At 47.4% G+C, this 10,163-nt stretch overlaps 1 protein-coding gene across 1 annotated transcript; it reads right to left on the bottom strand.

Annotated features, from left to right (window-relative positions):
* Positions 1 to 1,269: 1,269 nt before the first annotated feature.
* On the bottom strand, positions 1,270 to 3,291 carry KBTBD11 (kelch repeat and BTB domain containing 11). The gene is made up of 3 exons (XM_063087475.1): positions 3,252 to 3,291; positions 2,934 to 3,176; positions 1,270 to 2,885 (listed from the first exon to the last, which is right to left on the bottom strand). The coding sequence occupies exons 1-3, from the start codon at positions 3,289 to 3,291 to the stop codon at positions 1,270 to 1,272; spliced, it is 1,899 nt and encodes a 632-aa protein (XP_062943545.1).
* Positions 3,292 to 10,163: the final 6,872 nt, after the last annotated feature.

Below are 10,163 nucleotides of genomic sequence, written 5' to 3'. Positions count from 1 at the left end.
CACAATTACGTAAATGTAGTTTACTTGCTGAAAACACATGTTACTTCCTCTTGTCATATATCTTAATATGCCCATTGTCACTCTGCCACAATTTTTCTTTCTAGAATGATGCTTGTAAAAACTAAACTCCCTCATCAATATTACATCATATGCATTTAAAACACTGTAAGTAGTGGGTTTAATATGCTTGCACGTTTGTTTTTAGAAATGTCAAGAAATTATTTTGAACTTTTTTTTTGAGAAAAATGTTCCTTTTCAGCTCATTCTAAAATATAAAAGTGGTAGAGCATATATAGTGAGCTGTCAAAGGTTCCTTTTAAAATAAACAAACACGTTTGTCAGTAAGTTTTCCCTATTCATGACATGCTGTTTGGTAACATTTAGTCACTATATCAGTGACCATAGTTATTAACATCTTTTACCCTGAAAATGTTGAATCCATCTCACCAGTGACCATAGTTATTAACATCTTTTACCCTGAAAATGTTGAATCCATCTCAAACAGTGAGAGGGAACTGCTCTCCAGGTGTGTGTGTGTGTGTGTGTGTGTGTGTGTGTGTGTGTGTGTGTGTGTGTGTGTGTGTGTGTGTGTGTGTGTGTGTGTGTGTGTGTGTGTGTGTGTGTGTGTGTGTGTGTGTGTGTGTGTTAAAATTAGAGCTAATATTAGTTATAATTTTAAACCTCAAGCCAAAAAAAAAAAAGTGTGACCTCTCAGTGGTGATTCCACTAATAGTTCGAGTTGGCCTTTTTCAGGCCCCAGCTCTGGCACGGTGGCCCCGAGATTCCCGCAGGGACCTCTAATCACGCAATAAGCAATGGTACTCTGCAGGATTCTCTCCACTCGGGAGCCGAAGTGCACCCCAAGTACACCTAGGGTACACCCTTAGTAACACCTGGTACCCACCCACTGTACCCTGAAGGTTAATCTTTTGATTCCATTTCCTTCTCTCTTCGGTATCCTGTGTCTTATCTGCAAGGTAATCTATTTGCACACACCCTGCATCTTGCGCCATCGACCCCATTAAGCAAAGTGAAGCAAAAAGGAATGCAGAAGAGGAAAGCGGCCCTTAGAACAGCATTGCAAAATTGTCTTCAGGGCTACTTTCAAGGCGTTTAAACGGTCCAGAGTGCCCCCCGCGACTTTCTCCCTTCTCTCCTCCACTCCCTTTGCCCGCCACCCCCCTTCCCATTTCAGATGTCAGCCCACTGGAGCCGCTCCTCTGGTCCCGGGGCTGCCCGAGGGAGACACCCAATTGTCCCCGGCCCGCCCTACACGGCACCCTGCTCCCCTCTGTCCGGCTTCTCGGGCAAATTGAGCACAAACGGGAAAAGCATCCCTCGGGCGTCCAAGGGGGCTCCGAGCAACTCCTGCTCGAAGCTGCCGCCCTGGCTGGGCTCGCCGTCCTGGGAGGGCACGAAGCGCCAGGTGCCCGCGCGGCTGACGCAGTAGATGTTGCCGTCCAGAGCGGCGCAGCGGAAGGGCTGCAGGCCCGCAGCAGCGCCCGGGGGCCGCAGGTGCGAGGCGCACTGACTCCACTGCTTGGCCAGGCAGTGGTAGCGGAAGACGCTGACCCCGCCGCCCAGCCCGGCCGCTGCCTGGGCGTCGCCTCGGCCCCCGCACAGGTCGAAGCGGTAGATGAAGCCGTCGAGGGCCACCATGTCGGCCGAGCGCTCGCGGCTGCTGCTGCACGGGCACTCCTGCCACTCATCGCGCCGGGGGTCGTACTTGAGCAGGCGATAGAAGAGCGAGCCCCCGGACACGTAGATCTCGCCGTTACAGGTGGTGGCCTCGTGGGCCACGGCGAAGGCGCCCCGGGGCAGTGGGGCCACGGCGGCCCAGCGGTCGGCGCGCGGGTCGTAGCGCTCCACGCTGAGTAGGCACTCGCCGCCCACGGCGTACAGGTGGCCGTCCAGGGCCAGGAGCTGCAGCTGCGAGCGCGCCTGGCACAGCGGCCGCACGGAGCTCCAGCAGTCCGTGGCCGGGTTGTAGCAGAAAACTTGGTCGGACGGGCGCGCGCGGCCGTCTGTGCCCGCGGGAGCCACGCCGCCGGCCACGAAGAGGTAGTTGTAGAGCACGCACAGGCCGCAGCCCCGCGCCGGCGCGCCCTCGGGCAGCCGGGTCAGCTCGCGCCACTCTCCGGCCGCCGCGTGGTAGCAGTAGATGGCCGCGTCGCCGCGCCCGTCCGCGTCCCCCGAGGGGCTCTGCGGGCGGCTGCCGGCGCGCTCCCCGGCCGGCCCGAGCGCCGCAGCCAGCAGGCGAGCGCGGCCGGCGCGCAGGCGGCGACGCAGCAGCAGGTCGCGCTCGGCGCCCGACAGGCGCCCGAACACGGCTGGCTCTCGCAGCACCTCCAGGTAGTGGTCGCTCATGAAGCGGTAGGCGGCGTCACGCAGCTCGGTCAGCCGCTGCCGCTTGGCCGCGCTCAGCACCTCATAGCAGTTGGCCAGGCTCAGCTGCGGCCCCACGGCGTCGGTGGCGCGCTGCGCGGCGCCAGGCAGCTGCAGGCGGCGCGCGCCGGCCACCACCTCGGCCACGTTGTCGGGCCGCACGCCCGCCATGCGCCCGCTGTACGCGTCGGCCAGCAGCAGCCGCAACGCCGTGAAGCTCACGCCCTGCACCCGCAGCACGTCCCGCGACGCGCGCGCGCGGAAGTAGTCGCTGCGCGCCGCCAGCACCGCCTTGTGCGCCCGGAGCCGGCGGCCCGATACCTCGATTACCAGATCGGGCTCCCCGTGGGCGGACCCTACCCCGGGGGGCACAGACGAGAGCTCCCCAGGATCTTCCAGTGACTCGGGCTCTTCAGGGCTCCTGCGCTCCTCAGGGGACACGGGTTCTTCTGGGGACGCAGGCTTTTCCGGGCACGCGCGCTCCTCGGGGGACACGGGCTCTTCCGGGGATGTGGGTTCCTCTGACAAGGCGCGCTCCTCCGAGGAACCTGCGTCCGCGCTGCTGACTTCCCATTGCCTTTCCACCACCCGCTGGCCGCTGCGACACGAGCACGGGGAGGCCGCTGCGCCCTCCGCAGCGGAGTCATGAGACTGCGGCGGGGAGTCGTCCCCGGAGCTGAAACACAGGGACGCGCTGAGACTGCAGGGTGTCTGCGCCGGGGACACAGCGCCCTCCCCCCCGGCCGAGTCCAGCTGCTGCAGGCTGCCCTCTCCCGTAGTCCCGGGAGCCCCTCCCTGCGCCCCGGCCTGGCTGAGCGCCCCATGGGCAAAGGCGCGCCCAGGTTCGGCCCCGCGGACGCGATCACCCCCTGGGTAGAGGACGCAGGGGGCCACCGAGTTCTCCATGGGAGGGCTGTGTCTGGCTGCCGACCGCACGCCCGCCTCCTGTTCAGCAGCCCTGCGTGCCTGTCAAGGTCGATCGTTAGTCTGGGGTTTCTAGCTTCACACGCTTTTCCTGGCACGCGATCAGATTTCACTTCTGTGTCCACACTTTTTTTTTTTTTTTCCGCTCACACACCGCTCCCTTCTCACCCTCCTCACTGTCCTCTCCTGCGAGGAGGAGCGTGTATGACTCTCACTGAACTTTTGAACTGTAATAACTTTAACAATTGTAATAACTTCAACATTGGCTAGCTATTTACGCAGGTCTTAGGGAATTAGTTTCCCTGCCAGCGCAGTATTGCTTCAATCAGCATCTGGGACAGACCTGCCGCTGCAGCCCGTTTTGTTAAGAGTCCTTTTCCTGCAGAACTGAGTTGTCGGGTAAATCTAACACACCAGGGTATGCCCCTTCTTTTAGCGAGTCACTGTTGGCCCATTTTAACACTGTGCATTCCATCACATTGCTGCCGCCCCCAGGACCAACAACTCTGAGACAAGTTTTAGCTCAAACTTCAGAACCTTGATTTTAACTCCACTTTTTGTGGAGAGCCACCCCGGTAGGCCTTCCTTCTTTGTGACTCCCATTTGTGATTAAACTGAAAGATGAGATGCAGGATATTTGTCTTGCATCCTGGCGACTGTAGCTCTGGCCTTGCATCTGCACACACACCATTCACCTAGCAGGTAATCCATAATTCACTTGCTAGGTGGGTGTTAGGAAAACAGTTACTGTACACACTTGAACGACCTTCCTCATTTATCACTCTGGAGCCTTCCTCTGCGACTTCCTTTGTTGGTCTATCAGGTGTTTCCATATCATTTCACCATACTGTTCTTGTTCCTGTTTATAGGAGAAAAAGAGGATATTTGAATTTGTGTTTTTCAATAAGGTCATTCTGTGTCACTGGACTTTATCATACTCCTCCCCACACCCAATTTTCAGATTATAGAATTCACATTTGGTGGTAAAGGGGATTGTGATTTTCACTGCTGGAGAGTTTGATAAATAGGTAATGCAGATTTATTTAAGTATATAAAAAGTGCCCTCTCGCTATTCCACTCCAAGGGCTAGGAAAGAGAACCCAATTCAAGCAATAGGCATTACCAAACATTATGGCCTTAAATATATTAGGTTAATCACTACGAAATTGCTAGTTCTATAGGTCAAAAGCAGCCAAATATCAATAACTTCATATTTTCAACCTAACAAAATGTATATGGAGAATCAAGAACTCCTTTTAGTTAGAAAGATGGCTGGGCTATGTAATTTTATTAATTTTATTAATATATGATGGTTTCCTTTTAGTCTTTTCCAGTCAATTATTTCAAATTCGGTTACAACACATATTTGTAGAAAGGTGTGCTAGGACACCTCTCTGGAATTAGCTTTAGACAATAGTGTAAATTAAGGACACCAGAGGTTCCAACTCCTAACCTGTTTTAACTGGTCATTCTTGGAATTACATCTCTGAAAAACCTCAGAGAAGATATTCAAACAGCCTAACTGCAGCAAAAGAAAAGCCAAAGCAAAAAGACCGAAGTGTTTGGAAGGCAGGTATGAGCACCTGCAGGTGAATTATGGAATTTTACAAAAAAAACTTTTCTAAATTGACAGAAGCTTCATTGAGAATTCCCTACCCTACTGGAAGGGGACTTAGAGATCTTAGAGTCCATATAAGGGGAGAGCCCAATTGTATTCCAGCTTTCTAAAGAAAAGAATATAAACAAGAAAAACATACAAAACAAGACTGAGGCTTATCAACATTATATGGAAGGTATGGTCCCCTCTCAAATTAGATAAAATGATACCTAACCGCCTGCCCTCAACACTTTCTGATGTTGTACTTATCATACATCACACATTACCTGGTCCCTATAAATGCTCAGGGTTGAGCATAAACAAAGATACTTCAAAAAGTTAGTGGAAAAATAGAATAGAAAGGTATGAAACTTTCTGCAAGTGTTTTGAAGATCCCTTGTATATATCTACTTGCCATGCTTTCTGCCACTTTGTCCTGAAAATGCTTTCTCATTTTTCTCAGAAATAAAGTGTCTTCAAGTTGGAAATTGGAGACATTCCATTTCCTTTCTTTCTGCCAGCTATCTTTCACAATAATTTTTTTGGCATGTTCAGTATGTGCATGCTCACTGTGTGCTGTAAGATACATGGGAAATGCAATAAGAAAGTTTTCAAGTAACCTGAAGCTCTGATCCCCAGGTGTGTGGATCAGAGACAACGCTGAGCAGGACACGGCTCTGGCATGGTTACTCAGCTCAACTGTGGTGCTTGCCTCCTATCCTGCTTTCTAGGGGTGCCCAGTCCAGCTCTAGAAAGAAGAGTGCTGGCCCACAGCAATGTGGGTGCACCGATGAACTGGAAAACCTGCACAGACTGTGTAAGTAGAGTGCACCGGCATCCCCTAAGGGCTGCAGCATGCTTGTTCAGCCAGTTCAGTCATCCCAGGGAAAGTGGCATCAAAATTAGAACATACTATCTTACTCAGAAATACATGTGAACCTTAATGTTGGAAATAAAATCAGAGAACTGGATCCTTAGCTAAGTCCTTTATCACTGCCTCCATAAAATACAGAAGACCATCGACCTCAGAAAACTAATGTAGTTTTTTTTTTTTTTTTTTTTTTGACCAAGAAAGGGGTCTCAGAAACTTCCTAGTTCTTTCTCTGGCTTGACTGCCACTAGAACGTACATAAGCCTAAGTCCTGAGAGTTATCTTCACGTAAATCATCATAGACTAAAAGGGAAGTCATGCCATAGAACAGATTTTTAAAGCTTCAGTCTGGAACTCTGCCCTTTAAAAGTCCTACAGAATCAGTTTAAGGCCTGAAAGAATATTTGATAGGTACCTATTTTGTTGTAATTACAATTAAGCAAGAGCTGCATCTCAGTGATGAAATGGATACCATCCACAGCAGTCAGCGGTCCAGCCAGGCGCTGTGGGGAGCCACCACTGCTGTGCCAGTAAAGAAGTCATCTGGTTACTTGGGACAGTTCTTACTCCAGCTAACCTAAGAAAAGATAAAACTCAATTATCTTGAAAATCATGATTCTAGACGTCTTGATAGCTATATCACCTTTCCTTCCCAACACAAACAAAAGTTATTAAATTATATCCATTTGAGGCATACTTCCAACAGAGCTGGTGGTTTTACAATATTCCATCAACATTTCCGTCGACATTCCCTCCTTTGCACCTCGTTATATATAACAGTGGATTTGGCAGATTCAGGAATGTATTCTGAGACCATGGCACAGCTAGGCCAGTCTTACTGTGACCAATGCATGAGGGCCTCTTAACAGCCACTCCACCAGATGACCCACTGTACAGCCAGTAATCAAGTCCATGCACCCCACCATACATTAGTGAAATTGTTGCTGGACATAGACATGTCACAAGATCTGTGAATATGATGTCAAGCAGTGTGCTGACCTCAGCTGTCCCTCCTCCACTGAGGCCTTGGGGCAGCATTTCTGAAAGATGGTTCCACAGCACTCAAAGTACCTGGCCTACTTCTGAGTCTTCCCACGTCCTTGCAGAACAGACATGCAGTATCTGACTCCACAGGGTAAATTAGGAAATTAAGCAGAGGGGCCATTTCCTTTTTTCAAATAGTGTTAAAAGAAAGTCAACTTTAACAGTTATATCTCCCCCCCCAACACACACCCCCAGAATGACCCATAACTGTGATTTTATCTTAAGAGTTTTATCTTAAGATAGTTCAAGAGTAGTCAGTCTTTTGCGATGTCAGCAACTCAACTGAGACTGTTAGTGTCAAATTTCTTTCGACTGAAAGTCAGGGATTTCCAAAGGGATTTTTTTTCTCTCTCCATTTTGTGGTTGGCTCTAGAATCAAAATTCCACTAAGGCTCTTTGAGGATTCTGTACAGTGTGCCCATTTTTCTTACTGTGAAATAACTGAAACTCCCCACCTGATCAGGGCAATTGGAAGTGGTTGCCATTAAATAATTCCCAAGCACCACTTTGGACTGTCACGATCAGATGAGCAGAATCTTAGCACAGCGTATTAGCTGAAAGGAATGTGGCAGGGAGAGGGGGAGGTGAGTGGTAACAGGTTTCTTTCTTGACTGTTGTTAGGAAATCATTTAATAAGAATAAGTTTTAAATAAATATAATTCTGTAGCATTTTTTTCCTTAAGGATATAAATCTATTCTGACCTCATAAATACCTAAACAAAAATTTTTTATTTTTGTTTTATTTTATTTTTTATTTTATTTTTATTCTATTATTCAGTATTAATATGAATTAAAAAATAAGATTATGTATGATTTCCCGATGTGGACATTGACTTATATATTTAATGTGGATATTAGTTTATTCAGAACTAAATATCATACTTCATTATAATACCAGTTGCTAAAAAGAATCTTCCTTACAAATAGTTCTGGTCAGCTTAATTTTTAAAAAAAAACTTTAAGATGACTTAGGAAGCTTATGTAAACTTCTGTAGCATGTTTTGCTTATAAGACATTCCTTCTCAGTGTCTTCCACAGGCGCACAAGTAATAATAAAAATATAATAGCTGACGTGTATTTTGCCAGGCAGTATTGTAACATGTGTTACATCATGTTAACATATTTACCCGTCATAAGTATTTTATGAAGCAGTTGTTTTGATTAGTCCCATGTCAGAGAGGAGGAAATAGGATGTGACATGATTTCACCAACATCGTGCATTTAACAAGCCATGCAGTTAGAAAGTGACAGAGCCAGGAACAGAACCAGGTGACCTGGCTGCCAGGCCCAGGCTGCTGCCAGTCCCTCAGCTGACCCTTCCTGATCAGCTGTGAGCTGACAGCCAAACCCATGCGCTGGGTGGATCAAAGCCCACAAAATATCCGGATGTGAACAGAATGGGGGTGAATCGGCCACCCTGCCCGGCCCTGAGGACATGGTGGCAGGAGTGTGGCAGCCCGGCAGGCCCGAGTGTGGGTGGCCGCAGGGAAGAACAGTTGGTTGCATCTTTTGATTGGAAGAAGTAAAATTATTGAGAATTTCTGAAGAAAAGTTTTCATGTAACTTATATTCTTAAAGTCCAAACTCCTTAGGATGTTAGACATGGTATCTGTTCCCAGCTCAACTCTCCCAGATACCTTCCCCCTCATCTCGCACTCACTGTACCAGAACCTTCCCTGACCCTACTGCAGGAGCACACAGGCTCACCCATCACTCCCTAACAAACCGTATCTAAGTATTTGCAGAATAACTCTAGGCATGGCTGAGTGGGGTGGCCTGTGCACATTTATAGGCGAGCCTTTGCCTGCGCGATTCTTGCTGCTTTGGATAACCTCTGTCCCCATTTGAGCTAGAATTCTTGCTCATTCTTTAAACTCAAGCCACGATGGTACCTTCTGTAATAATGCTCCCTCAGTTCTGGTTTTAGTTACTCTGCAGTCTGTGTTTGCAGAGAATGTCTTATTTTAGCACCACAGTGTGATTACTTACATGTACGTGAATCACCCTTCTTCATGAAAAAGTGAAAATCACGAAAAGGAAGATTACCTTAATCCCTTAATCCCTCTATCCTCAGCACAGGGATGGGCTCTGCAAGGGTGATCAGATGAATAAACACTAACCAAGGAAACAAACCCAATAGTCTCAGAAAACACCCAGATAAAACCATATTAAAGCAGGTTTCTAAACTATACAATGAAATACATTAAGGTATTATCCATGAAATATGATATATCTCACAAAAAAGTATTTTTAAGGGAGTCAGTGGTTATCTCTGGATGTTGGATTACAGATAGATTTTATTATCTCCTATACAGCTATGCTGGGTTTCATTATTTTCTAAAATAAATATACAAGGGTACTTCAAAAAGTTCATGGAAAAAAATAGAACTAAAAGATACTATGAATCTTTCCATGAACTTTTTGAAGAGCCCTCCTATACTGCTTTTATCACCATAAAAAGTTGTGGATTTTACAGACCATCTTAAAAAATAGTCTTAAAATATTAAAAGAATGAAAAACATAAAAATAAGGACAGGGATTGGAACAATGATTTTCTTTTTTTTTTTTTTTACTCTTTGTACATTTTTGTTTTTTAACATGAACATATACAATTTTTACACTCATATTCCTAAAATACTTAAGTCATTACCAACCTTGGGAAATCTCTCCCATTCCTCACTTCTCTGGCCACCAGTGTGTGTTTCCCACCCTCCCTTCCAACTTTAAGCACAAGCCTCTGGCACCTCTTTCCTCTCTCCCTTCATCAGTCCTCTTTGCTCCTTCGCCTGTTCTTTTCAGAGTATATCTGGGGTTCCTGTCCCTAGTAAGCCTTCTCAAAAACAAACTAGAGTTCCTACCCCAAGGACAGTGAAATTCCCAAATTATAGAACACTCCCCCTAGCAGGACCAGAGAAGAACACTAACCCCCACCAGCACCCATCTAGACATGCTCCCTGATGCCTTTCCGGCACCTGTCCCATTCATGCCACCACTCACACATGAAATAGGGAGAATTACCACTGTCTTGATTCAATAGGTGAGAGTCACAGAAATATTAAGTTACTAATCTCAAAAAACAAAAACAAAAACAATATAAAATTAGCAACAGACCAAAACCAAAGTCCAATAATCTCCTCCTTTCCCATCTCTAGAGTATTTAACATGTGGGCTCAGAGAAAATGCCTGATACTGTTGTTACCTGTTCACTAGTTAGCTGGCCTACATGAATTAATAGGGATTAACTCCTGCTGGTCAAGAATTTAAGGTTTGGTCCAAGCTGTGGATTCCAGCCCTTGAGGATTTGTGTTTCCAACTGTGGGGTTAGGTTTGCTGCACAATGGA

This window comes from Cynocephalus volans, chromosome 1 (genome assembly GCF_027409185.1).
Source record: "Cynocephalus volans isolate mCynVol1 chromosome 1, mCynVol1.pri, whole genome shotgun sequence".
Classification (NCBI taxonomy): domain Eukaryota; kingdom Metazoa; phylum Chordata; class Mammalia; order Dermoptera; family Cynocephalidae; genus Cynocephalus; species Cynocephalus volans.
This window is presented reverse-complemented; position numbering and strand designations above follow the sequence as displayed.